Source organism: Mesoplodon bidens, assembly GCF_964165515.1.
Source record: "Mesoplodon bidens genome assembly, chromosome: 19".
Classification (NCBI taxonomy): domain Eukaryota; kingdom Metazoa; phylum Chordata; class Mammalia; order Artiodactyla; family Ziphiidae; genus Mesoplodon; species Mesoplodon bidens.
The window spans coordinates 48,804,176-48,830,364 of NC_138179.1; the positions used below are offsets into that span (position 1 = coordinate 48,804,176).

The window sequence follows — 26,189 nt, forward strand, 5'->3', positions numbered from 1 at the left end:
GTGGAGAGGCAAGTGTCCAAATCCTTCAAGTCCTAACTCAAATGCCACCTCCTACATTGTCTTTCCTGAATCTCTCACCGGAGCCGACTCCAGCTCGCTCAACCTCTTCAGACTTTCTACCTTGTAGATGTTTATTTGTACACACATCTTATTTCCTTTCCAATACCAAGACTTCTTTGAGGGCAAGAAGAACCGGTTTCCTCCACAGCACATGTGATACATGGTAACCACTCATTCACTCTGGGTTTATTAGATGGATAAATGGGGTGGTGGACAAGACAGGAGATGCTTGCACCAGAGACTCCAGCGAAGAGTGAAATCTTCAGACCCACAACAAACAGTTCGAAGCGAAACCAAGCGGGAATCCTCCCAGACTTCCTCCTGCAAAGACGAACTGCTATCCTCTGGTCTCCAAACTTGCTCTGAGGACCCCACGACGGTACCTTGCGACTGCCCTTACCAATGCCTGACTCAATGCTGGAGACAGCCTCCGGCCCAAACCTATGCTTCCTCGTCCCCCATCTGAGGCAGAACCTCTGACTACACTTAGCCTTCTTCTCCAGGCCCCTTTACTAGTTTCCTTTCTCCTTTCTCGCAGTCACCACCAGTAGGGCGCGCGTTGGGGCAGCCCTAGCCGGCAGGGAAGGGAGGGTCCTGAGACCGGAAGCCGGAAGCCGGAAAGCCGGAAGGGGAGCTGTGAGGACGTGTTCTGTGGAAGCCAGCGCGGGACCCGGCGGGGCCGGCGGCATGGAAGCGCTGTACCAGCAAACGCACAAGTGAGGGACGAGTCGGGCACGGGCTGGGGCAAAGCCAGGCTGGGTGAGGCCTGCCCCCGGGCTGGGGCCTCGGGCGTCCGCCGGTATGGAGGCCTAGTCCTTCCGCCCGGGCGCTGCAGGGGGGAGCAGCTCGGAAGTGCTCAGTCTTTGGCGGGATGCCCAGGTAGCGGCGGCCGGAGGGTCCGACCTGGTGCCCGAGGACATTGGGCCGAATGCCTCCGGGGATCTTGGAGGCCATGACTACCCGCTGGGTAGACTAGGTGAAGGGAAAGTCGCACTTTGTCCAGCACCGGCCAACTCTATGGTCCGATTTGGTAGAGCTGGTGCGGACTCAGGGCCCCGGCACAGAGGAGTTTACTGGTTAGTTGGAGAGTCAGGACGTGCACGAAAAAGGTCTAACGTGTGGCACAGTGAGGTGGAAGGTAAATGAGCAGTACCAACAGGATCTCCTTAAGTAATTTAGAAGGACCCATCACTGGGATAAGGTCGTCAGAAAACGTTTAATTAATAGCGCACAGCTCCTAAATGATGTTAGTCCCTACTCTTTATTGACTCAAAACTTGTTAGTTCTATACTGTGATTTTTTTTCTTTTATTCTGATTTTGGTTTATACTAAAGACCGTATTTTTGTGATACAAAGAAATTGCTCAGATAGCATTCAGTATTATTACGGTACTTGTTATTCATATCTGGTTACAGGTTACCTTTAAGGAAATTGAATTTTGGTTTAGCTTCTCATAACTTAAATTCCTTGGTAGTGTCCTTTATTCATATTGTCCTGCATTTTTGGAACGTGCTGAAATGTGTAATTGAATATGGAAATAAGATCATACCTATCGTGTTTGGGGGGATGATTTATCTTTTATTGTGGTCAAACATGCATAACATAAAAATTTACCATTTTAAAGTTAACCATTTAATTTTTAATTGTTACCAGTATCATTTAGTTTGCCATTTAAAATTATAATCATTTCTTTTTTTATATTTTATTTATTTATTTATGTATGTATGGCTGCATTGGGTCCTCGTTGCTGCACACGGGCTTTCTCTAGTTGTGGTGAGTGGGGGCTACTCTTCGTGGTGGTGTGCGGGCTTCTCCTTGCGGTGGCTTCTTTTTGTTGCGGAGCTCGGGCTTTAGGCGTGCGGGCTTCAGTAGTTGTGGCACATGGGCTCAGTAGTTGTGGCTCGGGGGCTTTAGAGCACCGGCTCAGTAGTTGTGGCACATGGGCTTAGTTGCTCCGCAGCATGTGGGATCTTCCCCAACCAAGGCTCAAACCCGTGTCCCTTGCATTGGCAGGTGGATTCTTAACCACTGCGCCACCAGGGAAGTCCCGATAATCATTTCTAAGTGTACAGTTAAGTGACATCAAGTACATTCACAGTGTCGTGTAACCATCAACATTATCCATTTCAAGAACTTTTTCATTATCCCAATCAGAAACTCATGTACCCATTAAGCAGTACCTCCCCATTCTTCCCCAAGTCCCTGGTAACCTGTTCTCCTTTCTGTTTCTGAATTTGCCGATTCTATATATCTCATATAAGTCGAATAATATAATATTTGGCTTATTTCACTTAGCATGTTTCCAAGGTTCATGTATGTCGTAGCGTGTATCAGAACATCGTTCCTTTTTATGGCTGAATACTGTTCTTTTGTGGATACACACACACGCACACACACACGCCACGTTTCGTTATCCATTCATCTATTGGTGGACACTTGGGTTGTTTCCACCTTCTGGCTGTTGTGAATAATACTGCTGAGAACATTGGTGTACAAATATCTGTTTGAGTCTCTGTTTTCAATTTTTTGGAGTGTATGCCTATACCTATCCTATTCTAACAACTTTCAATTTATGCTGTAGTTTTGTGCTGAAAAAAACACTTAAAATCACACCTCCAGGGCCTGGGAAAGAAAGAAAATGGGGACCCACCTCTCTAATGAATTCACAACAAAAGCAATGCTTTGGAGCATTAGAATAAGAGGAAGATGATCCCGTTATTGTTTCATTTTCTAAGTTTATGTTTCATTTTCATTTACGTTTCATTAAGTTACTGTTTCATTTTCTACTTTTCTTTCTTTTTACTTTATTAAGTGTTTGGTTTGGGTGGGTGAAAATGTAGAGCCTACTTTGTAATAGTATGGAAATGACAGAATTGGTCTTACACTGGGGAGCCCTATTCTCATATAATAATTATAGGAAGGAACTTTAAAAACTAGATCTGTGAGTCAGTTGGAAAAGGAATGAAACAGGAAATTATGCTCATGTTACTAAGAAAGGGCAGATCTTTTACAATAATAAGGCTCAATGGACTGAGTAATTTAATTTAATTTAATTTAATTCAATTTGGTTAAAGGATGTTGCTAAGGAGGCCGCGACCCAGTTTATTTTTAAGAATAATTTTGTTCACAGAGTCTCAGACTACCTGTTATCATTGCAGCAGGTAGCTGATCACATAGTAAACTGGGAAGCTCAATTCTATATAAACTTAGAGGAGCAATACTCAGTGGTGTCCCAAACAAGATTTGTGGAGTGTAGATAAACTACTTACCTCTGCAGGCTTCCAATGATTTACCCTCAAACTCTGGAGACTCTTAGAGTCTATAGCAGAGCTTGCCAACTTTTTCGGTCAAGAGCCAGATAGTAAATATTTCAGGCCTTACAGGCCGTACGGTCTCTGTAGCAGCTGTTCAACTCTGCTATTATAGTGGGCAAGCAGCTGTAAGACAATATGTAAACAAATGGATGTGACTGTATTCCAATAAGACTTTATTACAAAAACAGAAAGGGGCAAGATCTGGCCAGCCACTGCTAGGCCTTCTACTATGCAGTCGTTCATTCATTCAGCGAATATTTATTTAGCACCTGCTTTGTGTCAGGCACCATTCCCAGTGCTAACTGTACAGCCCTGCCCTTAGGGAGTTTACCTTGTTTCACGCTGCAGTATATTCTGATCTGCCTCCTTTCCCCTCAAGGACTGAACCAGGACTGGGGATTCTGGTTCTAGACCTCTTCACCTTGTTTTCCTCATCTGTGAAATGAAGGTTTTGGGCTGATAAAACTGTAAGGCTCCTTTCAGCTCCATAATACGGGTGATTGAGTGTCCTTAAAAGGAAACACACAGAATCCTGTGTGCATCAGCAGTTAACTTTTGCAGTTGCAGAAATTAATGATTGCAGCTGAATTGACACAACAGTAACTGAACGTATTAATTTTACTGGAACTTTGAACCCAATTTGTAGTTATCTCTTGCCACGTCCCTGAAAGTACATTGAAATTAGATCAACATTTTAAAGTGTGTATCTTGAAAACGCCTGAACTACCTGAACAATGAATGAAAAGAAGAAAAGATGTAAAACAGGTTAAACATTTTGCACTTAAATAATACTGTGTTAGGATGAACTTTATAGAGGAGCTAATAGCCAGGCTTCTATTTTTGAGATCCCAGTGCTTGGAAAGGTGCCCATATTTGTCCAGGATCATTCAGTGCCCTGGACCTTATTATCACTAGAGATTCTGATTCAATAGGTTTGGAGCACAAGAAGCTCTATTTTTAACAAGCTCTCCAGGTGATTTTGATGAACAGCTGGGTTTAAAGACTGCTACCTTATCTCAAAACCAGCTTTTCCTTTTTTTGATTTTCCCTTCTGATGAGAGGCTAAATATAGTAGAGGCAAAGTGGGTGAGTGAAAATGCCCAGATGGTTCCCACTACTTTTAAGCAAAGCTGAGTAAAAACAACAAACTTCTGTATGGTGCTGTATGGGTTACACAGCAGTTTCATATTGCATTTGGATCTACGCTTTAAATAATTATGATTATCAGTACCCCGTTTTACGGTTGAGAACACTGAGGCACCAAGGAATTAAATGACTTGTTCAGTGTCCCTCAGCTACTGCACAGTGGCACTAGAACTTCAACTCAGATCTTTTAACTCCAAAACCCTGTTTCCTGCTCAAGTTGGTCAGAGGCAGCATGGGTGCAAAGTGGGTGTATATGATGGGGGTGGGGTAGTTCCTTGGACTTTTAAAAAACAATTCTGTCTTAAAATTCTTCCTAGATCTTCTACAGACTTTTTTTTTTTTTTTTTTTAAATCAGCAACAGTGACCCTTGCTTATTTGCTACTAGGTCTCTGCTTGGTTATGTTTTCACCCAAGCCCACCATGGACCCCATGCTAGGCAGGGCTAGGACTTGTGATTTCTAGTGTCCACATTCCCAAGTCACGCTTGTGTAGCAGCTTTTCCGTATTGGCTTCAAATGTGTGTCCGAATTCTCAGTTCAGTATAAAACAGATCTGCCACTCAGCATGGCAGTTCCCACCATGCCATTCATGCTTGCTTTGTTGTTTTGCATTTATTTCCTGTCGGGCATGACATGTAGAGATTGTATCGCTTTATTGGCTCTAACTTTTTCAGTTCATTCAAAGCAAATAGAGATTGGATGGAAAAAGTCAGTAACGTTTCCTTGCAATTTAAAGTTTATCCACTGTAGCTTAGAACACAGTAAAAGCCAGCTGAAGAGTGGTTATAGGGTTTTGTGGGTATGGGCATCATCTCTCCTGCTGTCATCATAGAATTTCAGAATTGAAAGCAACTGGCAAGGTCTTCCATTCCAACTCACTTTGGTCGGGAGGACCCTTTATAAAACTCAAGGTAGTTCACGTACTCTGTGTTTAAACATGCCGGAGCTCTTTTTTTCCCCCCTCTTCTTGAAGAGAGAGTTTGTAATTGTTCTCATTTTTCCCGGGGTTGAGCTGAAATCTGTCATCTTGAAATTTGTACCTTTTGGTTCTGGGTCTCCCTTAAGGAGCAGCCACAGAAAACAAGCCCACTCCTCTTTCTGTATGTCATCTCCAGATACTTGAAGAGCCCCAGCTGCCCCATTTTAGTTTAGTTTTTTCTTTTCTTTTCTCAGAGGATCATTACCACTAGCTCTTTTGACCATTCCTCTCCATAACTTGACTTCTAAACTCTTTTCCAGCTGTCCTGTTCACCTTCCATTGGGAGAAACCTTTAATTGGTAGGGTTCCTTTAGCAGATGGCTCCCAAAATTGAATGCCATTCTATATTGTGCATTTGACTTTTTTTTTTAACCTCAAGTCAAAATGTGTGGTTTTTTTTCTTTAACATCTTTATTGGAGTATAATTGCTTTACAGTGATGTGTTAGTTTCTGCCAAGGTAAATCAGCTATACATATATATATATATCCCCATATCTCCTCCCTCTTGCGTCTCCCTCCCACCCTCCCTACCCCACCCCTCTAGGTGGTCACAAAGCACCGAGCTGATCTCCCTGTGCTATGTGGCTGCTTCCCACTAGCTTTCTGTTTTACACAAAATGTGTTTTATCCCTGACAAATTCATCTTACTACTTTAGCCTAAATGAAAAATGTTAATATTTGTTTTGTGGTACAATATCCTAAGCACTCACTAGAGTACAGAATCATGTGCAAATTTCATAATCAAACGTTGATTTTTAAAAAAATTAATTAATTAATTTATTTTTGGCTGTGTTGAGTCTTTGTTTCTGTGCGAGGGTTTTCTCTAGTTGCGGCGAGCGGGGGCCACTCTTCATCGTGGTGCGCTGGCCTCTCACTGTCGTGGTCTCTCTTGTTGCAGAGCACAGGCTCCGGACGCGCAGGCTCAGCGGCCATGGCTCACGGGCCCAGCTGCTCTGCGGCATGTGGGATCCTCCCAGACCAGGGCCCGAACCCGTGTCCCCTGCATTGGCAGGCAGACTCTCAACCACTGCACCACCAGGGAAGCTCTCAAACGTTGATTTTTAAAAACCCCTGAGCAAAACACATAGCCAAAGGCAGTCCTTTGGTGGAACCTGGAAGTCTTCCCAGGATCCCTTGGGGACCACGGTTTTGCCTGCTATGAGTCCCTCATCCTTAAAGTTTAAAATATTTGTCAGTCTAATGGGAGAAATATGATGTCATTGTTTATTATTTTTTAAAATAACTTTATTTATTTTGTTTATTTTTGATGGCGTTGCGTCTTGTTGCTGCGTGCGGGCTTTTCTCTCGTTGTGCGAGAGCTACTCTTCGTTGCGATGCACGGGTTTCTCATTGCAGTGGCTTCTCTTGTTGCAGAGCGCGGGCTTCAGTAGTTGTGGCACGTGGGCTTAGTTGCTCTGTGGCATGTGGGATCTTCCTGGACCAGGGCTCGAACCTGTGTCCTCCGCATTGACAGGTGGATTCTTAACCACTGCGCCACCATGATGTCACTGTTTTAAATTTGCATTTTCCTGATTACTAGAAGAGTGTCTCTTCATATATTTATTGGCCATTTGGGTTTCCTTTTCTGTCAGTTGCCCTTTGCCCATTTTAAAAATTGCTTTGTTTGACTTTTCCTATTGATTTGTAGCAGTTCCTTATACATTCTGAATACTATTCCCTTGTTATCTGCTGCAGGTATCTTCCAGTCTCTGCCTGTCTTATTTTTTTTGTAAATTGTGCCTTTGGTGTAAAAAGGTTTTTGTTTTAATGTAGCCATATCTATCAGTCTTTTCTTTCGTGGTTTGTGGGGTTTTGGGGGTAGTTTTGGTTTTTGTCTCGTTTAAGAAATCCTTCTTTAACCTGAAGTCATAATATGCACGCCTATATCTTCTCCGGAAGGTTCTAAAGCCTCACTTTTTACATTTAGGGTTTAAACCATCTTGAGTTTATCTTTGTGTACTATTACATGAGGTGTCTTTTTTCCATATGGATAACGAGCTGAGCCATCAGCACTTATTGTAATCCATTCTTTTCCCACTGCCATTAGAAATTTACCTCACTGCCCACATCCAGGCCTTCAGGGAAGTCCTAGTTCTCTTTTCCATCTCAGCATTGCCATCCAGTCCTCTTTGGCTGTTTTCACAGTTGCCCTGATCCAGATGTTGGTTTCTTCCTCCATATCTCCACGTGCCTGCATACTGAAGCATCCAGACTTGCCTTCCTGAAGTAGCAGGTTCTAGGAGTGATTTCCTGGTGCCTCTCAGGACCATGGGTCTTGCCCAGGAGCGCTCTGAGAGTCGTTAGAGAGCTGCTCTTGCTTCTGGGGCCATGGGTCACGTTTAGAGGCCACAGGGACACCCTGGAAAAGACTAGAGGCAAGTTCAAATGAAATTTGGGCTCCTGGCTCGCATTGGTAAATTTGGGGTCACAGTTTGTGGTGCTCACGGTGGAGGATGGTTTCTGACCTTTCCCTCAAGGGTTGGTGATGATGGAAGAGCTCACAGGCCCCTCTCATGTGGCTCTCACGTGGGGAGACCAGAAGCACCAGGAGACGGTTTTTGGGGTAGGATAAACAGTATCCCCAGGACTGATCACAGAGGACATCTTGGAAGGGCTCAGCGGGTAGGTGACCTTGCCCAGTCCCCGGGGAGCCTCCAGAAGATGCTCTGGGGCCTACGTCCGGGACCATGCCAGAGGTTCTGGGTGCAGCGTTGGCGTTTCCAAAGGAGATGACAGTCGCCGCGTACCGCCAGGGAAAGGTGTTGACCAAACAGGAGATGCGTATCTTCCAGGGCCTTCCTCTGCTGGCTTCCTCCAGCTAATCACCTCACCCCCTTCTCCCCTCTGACCCCAGCCCTCAGGCAGGCCAGCCTGCTGGTAACCCACGTGACGTGCCTTGCAGGCCTTTTGGCACGTCATTTTCTCCACATCTTCCTTCACCAAGTCATGTCTGTCTTCTTCAAAATGAAGTTGAGAACGCCCTCACCCACAGAGCTTTCCCCAGCTCACTCCTCCGTTCATTGCCTTTGCTTAGCACTGCTGCGCGCAGCTCCTCAGCTCTCTTTTGTTTACACTTCTGTGTGTTAGTGTTCTCTTAAATCTTCTTGGGACTTTACATGTCTATCTGGCCTGTCCTTCCTAATTACAGTGTTTCTCAAGGACAAGGATTATATCTCTCTTGCCCTTTGACTCTCCCTAGTACAGACCAGTGCCCAGCACATTGGGTCAAAGAACAGAGAGTGGGATTGGCTGGGTCCAGATCGAGGTTTATCACTTGGTGTGTGACCTTGAACAAGTTACATAACCTTTCTGGGCTTCAGTTGTCTTATTTACAAAATGAGGATGATAATAGTACTTTCCTCATAGGGTTATGGACTTTGCAGAACGTCTCAGATGCGGTAAGCACTCACTAAATGCCGCCTGTCAGTATTATTATTAATATTAAAATATTAGAAACCGTGCCAAAACATGTGACCTGAAGTGCCACATACATATTTTACAGTTCAGCGATACTGTCAATTTAAATCAGTTAAATGTTGGCATTAGAAAAATTGTCTTTCCTGACCGAAGCGCTGTTGATTACTCCTGTCTCACTCATTTCCTCCCTCTTCCTTTGATAGGCAGGTCCACGAGATCCAGTCTCACATGGGACGCCTGGAGACAGCCGACAAGCAGTCTCTGCACTGTGAGTAATTAACTATGGAGACCAGAGTCCTTTCTCTGATGACACGGTGCTAATGGGCTGGGTTTCCTGACTGCGTTTCTGCCTCAGGGGCTTAATGATTCAGTGTGGAATGAGTTCTGTTGTTAGGGTGGACAGAAAAAGCCTGTGGCAAAGTCACTGATTTCCCTGATTGTGCCCTTTGGAATCCCACAAGTCTTATCCCCCATTACCCCTCCACTCAACCTGACATGGCCCTATGGGAATGGAAGTCCTTTCCTCCATCTGTCTTAATCTCATTACCTAGTCCGTAGAGGAATGTGGTCCATAAAAATTCAGAGATGTTTAACTGGAATTGGCCATTTCTTCTGAGCTGAGAACTGTGGCTTTTTAGGCGGATTATTGAGAAACGATGAGCAGTATTAATTGGTTTAGTTCCCACACCGTGATTTCCTTTTAAAAGAGTGCTGCTTTCTGTGTTTTCGTTTCTTCTCTGTTGTAAGAAAAGGTCATTTTTCTGAGTCAGTCACACAGGCATTGCTGACCCCCCACCCACTGCAGATGCGGTCCCCTCCTCTCACTCCTCGGCTGGCGCTGTGCCCATTTCTCCTGTTTTCTCACGTCTGCTTTCTGCAGCTCCAAAAGCACCTCGTCTCTTGGTCCTGTGCCCCACCTTGTTCTGAGCCGTGCTTGTTAGCTGTGGGCTACCCTAGGAAGGTGACATTTCTTTCTCTACTGTCGTTTCGGGCAAGAGGCAATCTGGATGCCTTTTTCTGCTCACAGTTTAGCTGCTTCTGTCTGTTGACTTTGTTTGCCTTCCCAGCAATCTCATCGGTATATGATTAGAAATGGAAAAGTGGTCATTTTGACTGTTTATCGAAAGGGATAAGGTAAATGACTGTGTTTATCGTATCGTTACCTCTGTGGATTCTTTCCTGTTGATATTCGGTCTATTCTGGGGACTCCAGCATCAGTCTGCCCATTCTTAAGGGAACTCTTCTCTCTGTTTCACATACTAAATCTTTCCCTTTGCGCCTTTTTTTTTTTTTTTTAACCTCATTATGTTCTGTGGGGAGTTCAGTTGGCAGTCTTTCTACGAGATATTTATAACCCATATCTGAAAATAATCTCAGATGAAAAGAGGCCTCACTTTGTATCAGAAAATACTACATTTTGCTTAAAATATTTATTTCGACAATCTTTAAATGTTCATTTTATTTTCTAAAGGCAGGAAATTTATTTCTACAGATGTATCTTCAGCTTTTTAAAAAATTGGCATTGTTATGGCATTAACAGCTATATATATATATATATTTCTTTTTTGAAACAACGTTTACAGTCACTTAGTATAATTTGAATTTTTTCTCCATCATCATTAGTGTATGCATTTTTCTCCTTTTGAAATACATATTTTTGAGTTCATTTGATAGAGAAAAAAGATATGTTTGATTTATTCCAATTTAAGTTCACTATTATTATTATTATTCCAGCAATTATTCTTTGACTTTGTTTGCCTTCCCAGCAATCTCATTGGTATATGATTAGAAATGGAAAAGAGGTCATTTTGACTGTTTATCGAAAGGGATAAGGTAAATGACTGTGTTTATTATTTTTCCAGTAATTATTCTTTTTTCTCTTTTGTGCAGTAGTAGAAAACGAAATCCAAGCAAGCATAGACCAGATATTCAGCCATCTAGAGCGTCTGGAGATCTTGTCCAGCAAGGAGCCTCCTAACAAAAGACAGAACGCCAAACTGTGAGTACTCTGACACCCCAGGCCTATCATGGCAGGCCTTTCTCCCAGGGGAGGCCATCACATATTCTGAAAATCCCATTTATACATTGAAAAACTGAGACTATGAAAAGATAAAGTCCCATAAAGAGCACAGTTCTGTTTGAGTGATACCCCCTCGGAATAAAAAGCCTGTGTTGTACAACACGGGGAACAGAGCCAATGTTTTATGATACCTGTGAATGGAGTATAACCTTTAAAACTTGCGAATCACCATATTGTATACCTGTAACTTATATTATATTGTATATCAACTGTACTTCAATTTTTTAAAAAAAAGGAGTAAAAAGCCTGTCAGGTTAATGGCTCAGAAGCCTCATGTCTCCTTTTCTCGTTGGTGTCATTTAGAAATTTTGCCCCCAGTACTGTTTTTCTGACCAGACCCATGGCCACTTGAAACCTAATGCTACCGGGGAGTTTCACTCTGCTCTTTGGTTCCTGCTACATTCTTGGGTTGAAATATCTTGCTCTTAATTACTCCAGTCGGTGTATTTGTAATGAAATACTGATCTAATGTTTGATACACCCCCACGAAATTAAAATGAAATCACCCTCACCATCTCTACCCCAGCCCCTGCTCCCAAAAGTTTTATGAAACTTCACTGATGCTTTACTCCAAAGATGCCCTTGGGCTTCTTCCAGGAGAGCGATATAACCCCTAGAAGGTCAGGAAGAGGTCATCAAACCTGCTTCCTGTCACCTGTTCCCTGTCATGCATCCGGAATCAGAGACCAGCAGATATTTAAGTAAAGCTGCTGGAATCTCACGTGCTACCACCCTGCTCTAACCACAAGCTCCTTCTTTACTTTCAACATCATTGATCAAAATCAGATTATTTGTGGGGGGTGGATGGCATGGAGTGGTGTAGGGGGAAGTAAGGAAATGTCTTCTTTCCTGAAGACAAAGCCTGGCTACCTCCAATCATGCTGCTCTGGACTCTGGAATTCAATCTCTCTGTCAATTCTAGTCGTGTCGACCAGTTAAAGTATGATGTCCAGCACCTGCAGACTGCTCTCCAAAACTTCCAGCATCGGCGATACGCAAGGGAGCAGCAGGAAAGACAGCGAGAAGAGCTTCTGTCCCGCACCTTCACCACTAATGTAAGCCAGGCTCCTGGGTGGGATCTGCGGGAACTCGACAGCCTGTGGGAGCTGCAGCTCAGGGCTCTGAGCGGCGGTCTTTTAGCGGGTGTCTGAAGCAGACTGATCGGACAGGAGGAGAGCGACCGGAAGTGACGGCAGACTTTGTGCGTTGCCACAGAGACTAGTCCTAAGCAGGGAATCTCTTTCTCTGTCACAAAAACCTGAAGAGGAAGCAGTTAAATTGAGGGAACGAGCAGAGGTGAAAATTACCTGGTTTGACTGGCCCGATGCAGAGAGGTGGACGTTCACATGGTGGAAATGTTTTCCTGATCAGATCGAGACAGATGATTAGAACTTAGGCTATTTGCAGTGAGGGCAGCGTTTCAAAGCTGCCTTCAGGCATTGCCATCGTGGGGGGGTTGTGTGTGTGGGGGGTGTGTGTGGGGGTGTTTCCAGTGTCAGATGCATTAAAATGTTTTTGCCCCTAGTCTGAGCGGCAGTTTGGAGGAATTTGTTAACAGATATTTCATTTTAGCGGGATTGCTTGACTCGAGCCTGTTTCAAAGTGGCCTGTTGGTTTGCATGTTTGATTTCTTAGAACACCTTTGTCCCTGTCCTTTGGTCTCAAGAGGATCATTTCCCACACGTGGCTGTAGAACATACTGGCCTTTGCCGTGTCCTGCATAATGTATTCCACCAAATTAGATGGGTCTTGGTGGTGGAGGGGGGAGAGTTGTTTGTTTCGTTTGTTTTTGCAGAGAGTTTCATTTTCTAAAGAGATCTTAGCTTTCTAAGCCTATCATCAGAATTCAGATCAGCTCCCACTTTGCAGATGTTTAACTCTCTTTGCTGTGTCCACACTTGGAATAATGTCCCCAGGTGCTTCAGAATGTGCCTATGTAGTTTGGTTTCTCTAGCGCAAGCAGTCCGGTAACCGTGATTAACACTTCAGAAGTTCAGTGAGCATGTGTTGGTGGTATAATGGTAAGCAGAGCTGCCTTTCAAAAGAGTAGAGAACTGTACGACACATGAGAAGGTGGTGTATGGGCTTTTGCTAGCTGTGACATTGGTTATTCCAGCCTTTTTAGGCCATGGATGATGGCTCAGAATTATTTTGTTTCTTAACAGCCTAGTGTGATGCTGTGCATACAGTGGGCCCTTAATAAAAACTGACTGGCCGAACGAACTTCTTCCTGGTCTTTCTACGATCGGGAGGTATAATACATTTTTCTGAGAGCTAACAGCCCATCAGCTATACCTTTTCAGATGGGAGGGTAAGAAAGATTTGTATATAAAAGGCATTCAATAAATATCTGTCAAAGAAATGAAAAGAAGTCTCTAATTGATTCAAACACTGGAGTCTTGACCCACCGAGCATCAGCTTATGCAGAATGCTATTTAAGGTACCGAGAGTAAAGCGTGTTTAAATTAAAAAACCGTGACTCCTGCCTCTGAGAAACTCCCGTTGTTAGCAGGGTGGGGGGACGTATACCTGAATGAAAAATGATTGTGAACTTGAGCAGCCAAGAAGAGGTGCTTTAACCTCTTCATGATGATGGAAAGTGGTAAAAGTGGCACTACTTGGCAGAAGAGTCTGCAATGGCCAGGAGGCGGGAGAGAAGACAGTGCTGTGGCTGGTCGTGCCCTGCTTCTGCGTCCTTCCCACTTGCCGTGTAAAAGTGGAGCCCTGGGATTGGTCTTGCTTTTCTCCCTACAGGATGGTTGAGAGGGCAGGCTCTGCACCCAGCACTGGGATTCGTGCTCCGCTGGACGTCTTACCAGCTCTGCGTACTCTTGAACAAGTCATTCCACCTCTCTGGGTTTCCGTCTCTTCATCTAAAACAGGGATAATATCATAACTACTGCGTAAGGGTAGAGTGCGGATTAAGTGAGCTTAGGGTAAAGAGCATGCAAAGCGGAAAGCACTTGATCAGTATTAGTTTTTTCTCCCTTCATTTCTTTATAGACTTTTCTTCCCTGCTCAGGTGGATAGACCCATCCTGAACACCATTAGGCCTTAAATAGAAAACAGTCTCTTCTCTCCTTAGTCAGTCTGTCTAATTGGAGGGATAAGCTGTAGATAAAATAGCCGGAGGACAAAAGCAAACCTTTAACACTGCACTGAGGGAAAGCCAAGTAAAGGAACATTTGGAATAAGCTACGTTAGCAAGGAGTCAGAGAAAGCCTTTAGGAGAAGCCCAGCAAGGTCTTAAAAGAATAGAGTTTTTCCTAAGTTGGGGGAATGATATGGAGGCAGGGATGAACAAGACTTGGGTGGGGGGAACCCACATGCAGAGTGATAAGTCTGAGAATTCCTCTTCCTCTGAGTGAACAGAGGCCACCCCCGATCTTTGCTTTTTCTTCTCTGTTAAGTTCCTCTGATTCTCGCACCATTCCCTCTGGCTGTTTTTCCGGCTTGACCTTGGCCAAGAGGCAGAGCGGTCAGATGTGGTGGGACCCCAGGAGCTGACCAGCAAGCAAAGTAATCAAGTGCCTGCGTTTCTTTCACAGGACTCTGACACCACCATACCAATGGATGAATCACTGCAGTTTAACTCCTCCCTCCAGAAAATTCACCACGGCATGGATGACCTCATTGGAGGCGGGCACAGTATTCTGGAGGGACTGAGGGCCCAGAGACTGACCTTGAAGGTGGGGGCCCTTTTGGGGGACAGGGAGAAGGCCTTTTGTTTTGGCTTTATCCAAAAGTGTGGGACCTGCGTTTACCTTTTGATCGCATACCCCTAGATAGTGATACTGTGATAGTGAGAGCCTTTGAGTTTGGGTTCCTTTCTGTTGGAATTGAATTATTATGAGTCCAAAAGGAGCCAGATTCCCTTTGCCAGTAGGTGTTTCTTGTGTTTGCAGTGAACCATAATGTGGCATCTCTTGGTATCCAGGTCTTTTTCCATTTCCTGAACTTAATGTAAAGTGACTGCTGCTATGAGAGGAAGCAGTAATGGACTGGGAAATTCTGTTACAGAATCCGCTCTCGCAAGAAGGAAGATGCAGCTGTACTTGGCCCCTCGCTCTCTCTCAGTTTTCCTGTGTGGCGCCCCCCACCCACCCCGCGCCCACCAGTGGACAGCCTTATAGCCGAGACCTCTGTACTGCAGCAACTGAAGGGGGTCTTAGGGCTGCCTTGGTTGACTAGCAGCGGGTGCCTTCTAGAGCACAGGCTGGTGATCCCCAGTGACTCTTCACTCTCTCTTTAGCAACAGGTATTCCTAGAAGCCCTGCCCCATTGGCTGAGACTCAAAACCCCTGGGAGTGGTTTACAGAAACATAACACAGCCTCTGATGTCAGTCATGATGTTTCAGCCTCAGCCCTTTTCCTGTATCAACCCTGATGGATAATGGGGTGTGGGCTGTGTCTGTTATCAGGGTGTGGTCCCCAGTGGACGAAGCCCTCCCAGCCACTGAGCTGTGAGAAGCAGTCACTCGGAAGCGTGAGCTTTATCTTAGTTTTTGTTGGACTGTGTTGAGCTTGTCAGCTCCACGGGACTTCTGTACATTTCTGAGCAGCGCCTACCACCTTTACCCAGGAGAAGGTCAGGGGAGCCGCGAGTGACACTTATCTCTTGCTGATGGCCGCAGCGCTTCAAATGGTCTGGAAGCGTGGTCTCTGACAGCTCCATGGGTGCCCCCCTTTCAGAACAGCCACCTGCAGTAATCTAAACTGATACATGATGGTTAATCCTCCCTTTCTTTAGAAAACTGCTGGCCTCCTTCCCATATCTCAGAAAAACAGTAAAACCCTTTTAGGACGAGACTCACCATGTCACACTCCAGTTGACCCGCTGGGGGTCAGAGCTTATTGTTAAAGCACATGTCAGCTTCTTCCCGAAGTCTGGTGTCACTGAGGAGTCCAAGCAACTTCTGCCCCAACACTGCCCCCAGCGGTGAAGCGCCGGGAAGCCTGGTGGGCAGTCAGGGGCTGGAATGAGAGGTTTCTAATTCCGTTTCCTCTGCACGCCTACTATACCTGTCTTTTGCCTCTTGGTTCCCTCCACCTGCCTCCTACCCCACTTCTGTCAGGGAAGTTTCTGCCCAAACCATTTGAAAGGGACATAGGAGGGAGCCTGAAGGAACCGGGCCTTGATTTGGGGAAAATTGGGGTGGAAAATGAATAACATTTTTGAAATTTATGTTAATTTTCAAGTGATTTTCGAAGCTTGGTACTTGAACTTCATAGAGTGATGAAATAATCTGCTCTTTCAGAGTTAAGTGGAGTCTTTAGTGACAGTCTAGTTTATACTGTCATTGTTATGGGAAAAACATGTCTCTGGTCTCTGGCAGAGATAAAGTTTGACCTGAGAGATCTCTCTCCGTGAGGCTTGTATATCATTATCTGGGCAGAACGTGGGTCTTGAACTCCTGCCCGTGATGCCTTGTGTTGTTCTCACCTCTCTTGCATCTTCTCTCAGTTGCTCGTTACTGTGTTCACTTAAAAAATGGTTGCAGGACATTAGGTTAGATGCCGTCATACAGCTGCAGTTGGTGATGTGTGTAAGTTAAGTTGGGGTCTGCCCAGCTTTCATTTATATTTGTTACTTCATACGAAATTGAATGTGCTTAAAAATGAAAATTAGAAAGCAGAGAGGAAGGGTGGCCTGGGTGGTTTGGGCTTTTGGTTTAGGAATAAAATACCCTTTTGTTTTGCGTGGCGGGTGGTGACATTCATATAAAGAGTTGTAGGTCCTTGGGTTGGTGTCTGCCAGTTGTGTTTCTGTGGTTCCATCTTGTCCACTTCAAACTCTCTTATAAATGTGGACACAGACCCATACGTTGTACTCAGCAGAATCCCTACGGTTTCTACTCTACAGAGTACACAGGCTGAGAGCAAGCGTTTTAGAGCCAGGGAGCAGAGAGAAGTTTTTTGATGTTGCCTTTTTTTCGATATAAAACATTCTAATTTAAAACTTTTTTATGGAGGTATAATGTGCATACGGTGAGGTATACAGATCTTATTTGTACAGATCATTGAATTTTTTTTTTTTTTTTTTTTTTTTTTTTGCCGTATGCGGGCCTCTCACTGTTGTGGCCTCTCCCGTTGCGGAGCACAGGCTCCGGATGCGCAGGCCCAGCGGCCATGGCTCACGGGCCCAGCCGCTCCGCGGCATATGGGATCCTCCCAGACCAGGGCACGAACCCGTATCCCCTGCATCGGCAGGCGGACCCTCAACCACTGCGCCACCAGGGAGGCCCCGATCATTGAATTTTGACAAATACATACATCCGTCTTTGTAGCTCACACTGCTGACAAGGCAGAGACCGTTTCCACCACCCCTGAAAGGTCCCTTGTGCCCTTTCCCAGTCAGTCTACCCCTGCTCCCTCCCCCTGCCCCAGGCAACCACTGTTCTAATTTATTTCACCATTTATTAGTTTTGACTGTTATTGAACTTAATGTAAGTGTATTCACATTACGATTTTGTGTGTGACTTCTTCCTCTCAGGAATGTTTTCCAGGCTCATTCATATTGTTACATGGTGTAATCAGGTCCTTTTTATTGCCCAGCAGTATCCCATTGTGCACAGAACACAAATTGTTAATCCATCCTCTGGTTGATGTACACCTGGATTGTTTCCAGTTTGGGGACATTCTTCTGTTTTCTTCTAGAAGCTTTATTATAGTTTTAGCGTTTTTGTTTAATTCTACGAACGAATTAATTTTTATGTATAATATGAATCAAAGGTCTTTTTTAATACATATATATTATATACAGACATATATGTACGTGTGTGTATATGATACGTACGTGTGCTACTCATTATACAGCCATTTGTTCCAGCGCATTTGTGGAAGACTTTCCTTTCCCCCTTGCTTTGCTCTGCAATCTTGACCAAAAGTCATTTGGCCATAGGAGCGTGATCTGTTTCTGGTGGCTGCTGCTGCTTGTATGCTTTAGGCATGACCAAGAGACTGTCTGTTGGTAAAGCCCCACCTCATGATGACATTCACCCGTCCTTGGTAGAAGGAGTTGATCTTTGTTCTTCTTCCTCTTTTCGTCTGTCCCAGGGGACCCAGAAGAAGATCCTCGACATCGCCAATATGCTCGGCTTGTCCAACACGGTGATGCGGCTCATCGAGAAGCGAGCTTTCCAGGACAAGTACTTCATGATCGGTGGGATGCTTCTCACCTGTGTGGTCATGTTCCTCGTGGTGCAGTACCTGACCTGAGCCGGCCAGGCCCTCTGGCTGAACAACGGTCCCATGGCGTGAGAGTGTGTGTGAGCGTGAGTGTGCAAAGAGAGGGAGGCCGAGAGGCTGCCTTCTGAACTGTGTGCCCATCTTAACTGTGAAGACCACTCAGAAGTAATTGTGACCTGTAACCTGGTGGGAGTTTCAAATCTCTGTTTTTTGTGACATCTTGGAGGGGAAACTCGTGCTACCAAGCTGTGGTGCTTAGGAAATGAACGAAGTGTCTGTTCTCTCTCATGCTCACTCTCACTCTCACTGGGGGAGGAAGTGATGCCAGGGTGAGGGAGGGCCAGGGAGAGGGGAGGAAGAGAATGGCCTTGGTGGTTTTTGTCCTCCTAGCTGATGTGCACCCGGGAAGGCTTTCACGGTGAGCTTGCAGACAGGACTGTCCACGCTTTGCCATCCACTGGCCTTTCTGGCTCCTAGTAGGTAGTCTAGAGCAGAAGCAAAGAGAGGAGGGGAAAGAGGCCTTCTTTTCCTGCACCCACTACAGTAGGTTGGTTCACATGCTCTTGCTACTAGCCACCTTCCCCCACGCCCCTCCAAAAAATAATGACATGCCAATGACTGACTGCTAATACTTGTCATCCTTCCCCGGAAGCAGCTACCTAGAGGAAACAGAGGCACTGGCGCTGTTGCTGATAGCAAGATTTTCCCCATCACAGTTGTTGGGTGTTTCTCCTTTCTAAAGTAAGGCCACTGTTAACTCCCCGGGAGTGGTCAGTCTTGAAACTAAAGACCCTAGTCACCGATTTTTTTCCCAGTAGTTAATGGTTGGCTTTTAAGACTGCAGCCTGGCACCCGTGCCCAGGCTTTGGTGGGTGTTTGCCCCTTATCAGGTAGCTGTGAGCAAAGGTTAGTGATTTGTCTTTTACAGTCTCATCTCTAGTTTTAGTGTCTCTAATGAATAATTGACTCTCTTCCCTTCCTTGAAATATATTAGCAACTGTCAGCCAAGCCTCCATTCTGCCCAGCCAGTGTGGGCACATGCCACCCTAGAGACGTCTCTGGTGTGTATGTCCTTGTAAGACTGTTTTCAGGGACCAGGACCTTTTTCCTTCTTGGACCAACCCTAGATTAAGGCTGTACCGGTACCCGGCGTATTGTGGAATTTATTGTAAATCCAGTCTGTTCAAGGAGACTGATCACTGAAAGTACCAGAAAGACGTGGTTAGCCTATTTTTTCATCTGTCACAGGCCCTACCAGCCCTAGGCTCAGTATGGCAAGACATAAATAACACTCACAGTTTCCCAGAGGAACTGTAAACCTGGTCAGTATTAACCCCACCTTTGACTGTCTTGCCCTACCTACTTCCTGTCTTTATTTCTTGTCATTTGGACTATCTTCTGTCATCTTTCTCTTTTCTGTGTGTTTTCTCTTCCACCTCCCTTCTTTACCACCGCCCCCCCCCAACCTGTTTCTGTAGCAGTATTGATCTTTGTAGGCACATCTGTGGCATAGATCCCTTTTGGGGAAATGTTTCTTAATTGTCACAGATTTTTACATGAGTTTCCTGGGTACTGATTTCACACTTCTGGTAGGATCTCTATTGCTCTTACTTGTCTGGGCTAAACAGGGGCCCTGGGTTTCCAAGGAAAGGGGAATCTTTGATCCCTTCATAAAAGGATTGAGGGCCCTGCCAGAGTGAAAACATTGGCCTGGTGGATGGACAGAGGGGTGGAAGCATCTTCAGACCTAGCTCTGACTTTGGGGAGGCCCAGTTGGGAATTTGCATCATACCCAGCGCCCCTGCCATCCCAGGGACCCAGCACAGCTCTCTTAGCAGTCCATGAAATGGGTTTTTTGGTTTTTTTTTTTTTGCGGTACGCGGGCCTCTCACTGTTGTGGCCTCTCCCGTTGCGGAGCACAGACTCCGGACACGCAGGCTCAGTGGCCATGGCTCACGGGCCCAGCCGCTCCGCGGCATGTGGGATCTTCCCGGACCGGGACACGAACCCGTGTCTCCTACATCGGCAGGCGGACTCTCAACCACCACGCCACCAGGGAAGCCCTGAAATGGGTTTTTAAACTGCACAGACTTGGCTCTGAGCCTGGGCACCTGAGGATCCTGCCAGACAGTGCACTTTGGAAGAAGAGGAGCAGCTAAGCCATTTGGACTTGAACTCTGGGGAGGCAGAAACTACCCCCACCCCCTGCCCTCTGTTGGCTGATGTGACACCTATTTGTAATGTACACCAGTCTGTTTCCACACTTGCCTTTCTAGTGATTGTTGGCCTCGACGAACAAGAAGTAAGGCCTTCCTTCGTGCTGCACCTTCAGAGCCATTCTCGCTACTTTGTAATAAAAATCGAGGGGGCAGTTTGTGGGTCTTCACCACCCGGAGCTAAGGAACAGCAGCCACAGTATGTCTGGAGACCCTGGGGCACCTCGTGTCATCGTGTGCTTGCCCTTCCCTGTCACACATTGGCTTTCGATGCTCTGAGCAACACACTTTGTCTCCACAGTTCCCAGAGTATAGGGCAGGGTCTCCAGGCCAGGGAAGGAGCACCCTCTAGTGGAGTTGGGGTGAATTCTCAGGTGCAAGAATCTCCAGGAGCCGCCTCTGCGACCTTGTACAGGATTTTGGTGTACCTATTGCGGTTTAAGACAGGTGGGTTGTCAAGGAACTTGGAGTATCTTCATTCCATGGATGTGTACTCCAGGTGTGATCACCTGAAGAAAAGCCGAACTCCACGACCAAGTAAGTAGGAGAGTCTTGATGTTATAGAAAGCTTTGCTGCTGGGATTTTTCCTGTCCTTTGCCCTGATGAATTTAAATGGGTTTGATTTGCATTTGTCTTTACACTTATTGTTTTTGAAACACTTCAGTTGAATAAAGTTGCTGTTTATTTTATTTAGAAAATTACATTTTGTAAAGGAATTTGACATTCATCGTCATAACTAATGACCCTCTTTTTTCACTCAGGCCAGAGATTCTGAAACACTGTTCCGAGACCAGGGGTGGGTTGGCTGCCTCAGCAGTAGCTGGGAAACTTTTTAAAAATTATGGATTCCTCCGGCCTACCCCAGACCTTCTGCATTAGAATACTTTTTAAGTCTCTAAGGTAATTCTGATGTGTGTCTTTTATTTATTTCCACATTTATTTAGGTATTTTATTTTTGGCTGAGTTGGGTCTTTGTTGCTGTGCGTGGGCTTTCTCTAGTTGCGGCGAGCGGGGGCTACTCTTTGTTGCGGTGCGCGGGCTTCTCATTGTGGTGGCGTCTCGTCGCGGAGGCTTCTCATTGCAGAGCACGGGCTCTAGGTGCGCGGGCTTCAGTAGTTGTGGCTCGTGGGCTCAGTAGTTGTGGCTCGCAGGCTGTAGAGTGCAGGCTCAGTAGTTGTGGCACATGGGCTTAGTTACTCCGCAGCATGTGGGATCTTCCCGGACCAGGACTCGAACCCGTGTTCCCTGTGTTGGCAGGCAGATTCTTAACCACTGCGCCACCAGGTAAGCCCTGATGTGTGTCTTTTAGACAGAGGCTTTTTTTCTTTTTTTTTTTTTTCTGGCTGTGTTGGGTCTTCGTTGCTGTGTGCGAGCTTTCTCCAGTTGCAGCGAGTAGGGACTACTCTTGGTTGTGGTGCACGGGCTTCTCGTTGCGGTGGTTTCTCTTTGTTGTGGAGCACGGACTCTAGGCGCGCAGGCTTCAGTAGTTGCGGCACGAGGGCTCTATAGTTGTTGCTCACGGGCTCTAGAGCGCAGGCTTTGTAGTTGTAGCGCGCGGGCTTAGTTGCTCTGCAGCATGTGGGATCTTCCCGGACCAGGGCTCGAACCCGTGTCCCCTGCATTGGCAGGCAGATTCTTAACCGCTGCGCCACCAGGGAAGCGGTAGACAGAGGCTTTTGTTTTAATCAAAGACTATAGCATTTGAAAACATACGAACTTAGCATATATGAGTGAAGAGCAAAACTTATCAAGTCCAAAATAAAGTCTTAATTTGTTTATATCTTATTCCAGGAAAGATTTGAGGAGACTTAGAGGAAATAACTAAGACAGTGAAATATAAAGAAGTGAGAGCCAAGAACAAGTCAGTAGAATGTCAGTGCCAAGAAAAAGAGACATGCAAGTCATGAAGCCCCACAAAAACACTCTGGGGGATCCCTGATTAGGCCTGGAGCCAAAGCAAAGAGAGAAGCATGATCTGTTACTGTCTGTTGAAGGGTAGGATGTCATATTTGCTCAGAGGAGAGAGCCCAGACCTTGACTACTGCTAGCTTGCCTGTGGCCCTTACTGGAAGTCAGGCATGGTTAGTTTCCCGGGTCTTCCCTCCAATCGTCACAAACCCTCTGAGTTAGGCTATGTGTCATTTCCTTTGTGCAGATGAAGGGACGGAGCTTTAGTGACTTTTCTCAAGGCCCCACAGGGAGTCCTGGAGGAACCAGCCCCTCCTCTGTCCGGCTTCATAGCCCAAGCTCATAAACACTGCACCCGTGCTCGGGACGAGATGCAGGAGACCAAGGCAGCTTTCTGGGATTGGGTAAAGGGCTGTAACGCATTTGGTGCACCTTACATGGCAGGTTCTCTGCTCTGAAGTATTTTCCTTATTTGAAGCGGGAGAGAGAATTTGAGGAGGAGCTTCTGGAGTGGAGAACGGGAGGTGTACTCAGATCTTGCCACTAGGGAGCGACATAACCCTTTCTGGCTGGTCTGCCCAGAACTTGGCTCTGCCTTAGGCCTGGTGTACTTGGAAGAGGAGGAAATACCTGCAGATTTAGTTCGCTTCCTTTTAGATCCAGAAATTCCCTGCCGAGTAACGGCTTCGGGCTGCCCCCTGGAGCTCTCAGGGTATGGCCCAAAATGCCTTCCGAAATCCTAGTTCTTGTAGTTTCTAGGGCTCCCCTCCCCTTTCAGTGTCCCTCAGCACACGGGCATATTGCAAACAAGGGTGGAAAGTGTTCCCCGGTGTGGTGTCAGTTCCTTCTCCCCTTTTTGTGTCCTTTCATGTCATGTGACACATGGGAGAGGAGGGAAGTGGCATGGCGATGAGGGGACTCTGCAGGTCCTTGGCCCGCTCAGGTGCAGTTGGTAAGCCCCCCCCCACCATAAAACCTCCTCAATGAGCAGGCCCCCCTCATCCCCACGTCCTGCTAGCAGAGGGCTCCCAACCTTGGCTCCACATCGGGATCCCCTCCAGAGCTTTTAAAGATACCTGTGTGTGGGTCTTACCCTGATCCATTCTGATTTAATTGGCTTGGGTTGCAGCCTGGATATGGGGAGTTTTAAGGGTTGCCCAGGCATTTGTAATGTGTAGACAAGGGTGAGAGAGACTGGCCTAGCACAGGAGGGTTCTGTCCAAGGCCAGCCGGGGACGGGGTAGAAGCTTACTTCTCCCTTGTGGTTTGGGAAGGGGCCAGATCCCTCCCGGCCTGTGGACCCCCTCACTGACTGATGCCTCTGTGTCTGCTGAGGACAGTCCCTTAGTGTGACACAACAGCCTGTCACTGCCTCCTCCAGTGCACCGCCTGGCCCTCCCTACCACCCCTGCCCGGTTCTCCATCCTCCCAGGACTGCTTGGCCTTCTGGGAACATGCCATGCCCTTTTGTGCATCTGCATCTTTGTTTCCACCCCCAGCATACCTCTAGCACCATATAGTCCCTGGGGAATGGTAGTTGTTGAGGTGTCCTCACTGCAGGGACCTTTCTTGTGCATCCTGTGCACACAGTAGGCGCTCCATAGGTATTGGGTCATGGCCTGTAGGAGGGCACTTGAGGAGCCCAGCCCAGGCAGCTGACAGACTTCTGAGAATGGAGGCCATGGACCAGCTGCACTGCTGTGGCTAGGCCAGGAGGAAGCCGGGAGGGTCAAGGCCACTGGTGGCACTGGCCTTGTGCTTGTAGGCCCTCAACAGCAGCGATGGTCAATGTGAAAGCAGGTGAGGCACGGGAGGGAAAATGTGCCAACCAGCACTGTTTGGGGAGAGACAAGGGGGCAACTGATTCGTTCTGGCTTCAAAGCTGAAAGTCCTGAATGCTGGTGACCTCCTCAGGCTGGAGTAAACCAGGGTGGTTGGTCACCCTGTGGACACTAAAGGCTGTGACTGATTCCAGGGCACCCAGGAAGAGGGGACTGTGGCTGTGGAGGATGTCTCCCTGACCTAGCAGTTCTGTTGGTGGCGTCTCCCCAGCCCCTCCTCCTGGAGAGCTGACAGAGACTTGCCCAGGCCCAGCAGGGAAGCCTTCCACCTCCTCAGCCTTGGGTACCCAGCTACCAGAGCCCTGGCATATGCCCAGCACCGTGTTAGCTGTTTCAGGGCAGACAGAGGGGTTGGGAGCAGCCTCTGCCCTCTGCGGCTATAGCAGTAATTACAGAGGCACGAGCCAGCAGCAAAAGCCCTGAATCTAGGCTGCAGACGCCTGGCCTCAAGTCGCAGCCCTGCTGGCAGCAGCCACAGGGCAGGCACCTCTCTGAACCTAGCTCTCTCCTCTTAGAATGGCAGTAACACCTGTCTTTGTCCCTTCCCAGGGTGGACATGGGACCCAAATAACCTAGTGTTTGTAGCAGACTCCAGAGGTCTGAAGCAGTGCTTCTCAGCCTAGGCCACTTACGGGGGAGCTTTAAGAAGTCTTGATTCTGGATCTTGCCCCCAGAGGATCTGAGCTACTTGATCACGGGTGTGGCCTGGATTTGAGGATTTTTTTTTTTAACCTTCCAAGAGATTTCTCACGTGCAGCCAAGGTTGAGAACCTCTGCTCTAAATGCCTTCCAGGTATGATAGGTTATTCCTGTTTAACTGGAAAGGCAAGAACTAGTTGCATGAAACAAGCAGAGGACAAAGTAACATCAGAATCTCCCAAGGTGGAGGGACAGCAGTTTAGAGTCGCTGTCTCAGTGGGGCATTAACTAGGAAGGGCTTTCTGGGAGAGAGCGAGGTGATGGCTGATGGCTGCGGGATGCTTGAGGGAGAGGAAGAGTCGTGGGAGAAGTTGAAGGGGAGGGGGCTGGCATGGGGGAGTTAAGTCTAATCAGCCTCTAAGTGTCAAAGGCGGCGAGGGAGAGCCTCTGGGAGGGCTGACTGCCATCGTCTGCTTGGCTCACAGCCCATCGGAGAAGTGGTTGATGCTCAGAGGCTCAAGAAGCCTGAAATGGAGCTGAAGCCTTGGTGGGCTGTCGCTCATCAGGGGCGAGCAGGTGTGGGCTGTGCAGAAGACGGTTCCACTCCCCCTTCCCCTTTCCAGCCTGGGCCATGGCCCCCCATTCTTTCAACCAAGACATCTGGGGCAAGGCCTAGCCTCTGGCTCTGCTCACCTCCTGGCACCTGTCGGCATGCTCTGCTAAGAGTTCCTCACGCTAGGGCCTGTGCAGGGACAGGGACAAGGGGTCGGAGAGCTGGGACCTCTGTAAGAGCAGAGGATAATCATCGCCGTCCCCTGGGCCTCTCCACATTGTTGTGAATATCAGAAGATAAAATTCTGAACGCTCCTGGGTGTTGTCTGAGTTCTTGCTGCTACACGCACGAGTGGGCGCAAAGTCCGTGTCCAGGAAACCATTTCTTTCCTCTCCCTCCTTCACCGCTGTGGCAGGGAGCAGCCTCTCTGACCTCGGCCCACAGGCCTTGGGAGACCCTTGGCAGGCAGCCCCCGGGGCAGAATTCCAGATTGGGAACCTTGGCCACCTCCTCGAATGAGAAAACATCTTGAAACAAATTTTCTGAGATCATCCATTTGGAGGGAACAGCACTCAATTACAGATGTGGAAGGGCTGGGATAGTCACTTAAGGAAAAAAAAAGAGCTCACCCCTAGTATTGTACCCTTTTAACATAAGAAGTCGATTTAATAATTACAGGAGATGTCACAGGGCAGGGTAGATACCCAAGAGGAGAGCTTATCCAGATGGGGGCGGGAGTGGTGTTGGAGTGGTGCCTGGGGGAGGGAGGACAGGGGCCGGGTGGAGAATAGGTCAGTGGCCCAGGATGGTACTGACTGACGACCTCGGAGGACAGCCCTCCCTGGGG

General features: G+C 47.0%; 1 protein-coding gene across 6 annotated transcripts; it reads left to right on the forward strand.

Moving 5' to 3' along the window:
- Nucleotides 1-662: 662 nt before the first annotated feature.
- GOSR2 (golgi SNAP receptor complex member 2) lies at nucleotides 663-21,102 on the forward strand. Of its 6 annotated transcripts, none has more exons than XM_081218148.1 (6): nucleotides 663-776; nucleotides 9,120-9,184; nucleotides 10,807-10,915; nucleotides 11,919-12,051; nucleotides 14,545-14,685; nucleotides 18,053-21,102. In XM_081218148.1, exons 1-6 carry the CDS (start codon nucleotides 748-750, stop codon nucleotides 18,212-18,214), a joined length of 639 nt encoding a protein of 212 aa, XP_081074274.1. In that variant the 5' UTR covers nucleotides 663-747; the 3' UTR covers nucleotides 18,215-21,102. The 6 variants fall into 6 exon arrangements, with proteins under 6 accessions (XP_081074274.1, XP_081074271.1, XP_081074276.1 ...); XM_081218145.1 differs by having other exon boundaries at nucleotides 673-776; nucleotides 10,810-10,915; XM_081218150.1 differs by having other exon boundaries at nucleotides 673-776; nucleotides 9,124-9,184; nucleotides 10,782-10,915.
- The last annotated feature ends 5,087 nt before the right edge of the window (nucleotides 21,103-26,189 follow it).

Coding starts and splice junctions, on each gene's coding strand:
- GOSR2 (XM_081218150.1), top strand. CDS start 748: ATGGAAGCGCTGTACCAGCAAACGCACAA. Junction 777..9,123: donor CTGTACCAGCAAACGCACAA/GTGAGGGACGAG, acceptor TTTGATAGGCAG/GTCCACGAGATCCAGTCTCA. Junction 12,052..14,544: donor CCCGCACCTTCACCACTAAT/GTAAGCCAGGCT, acceptor TTTCTTTCACAG/GACTCTGACACCACCATACC.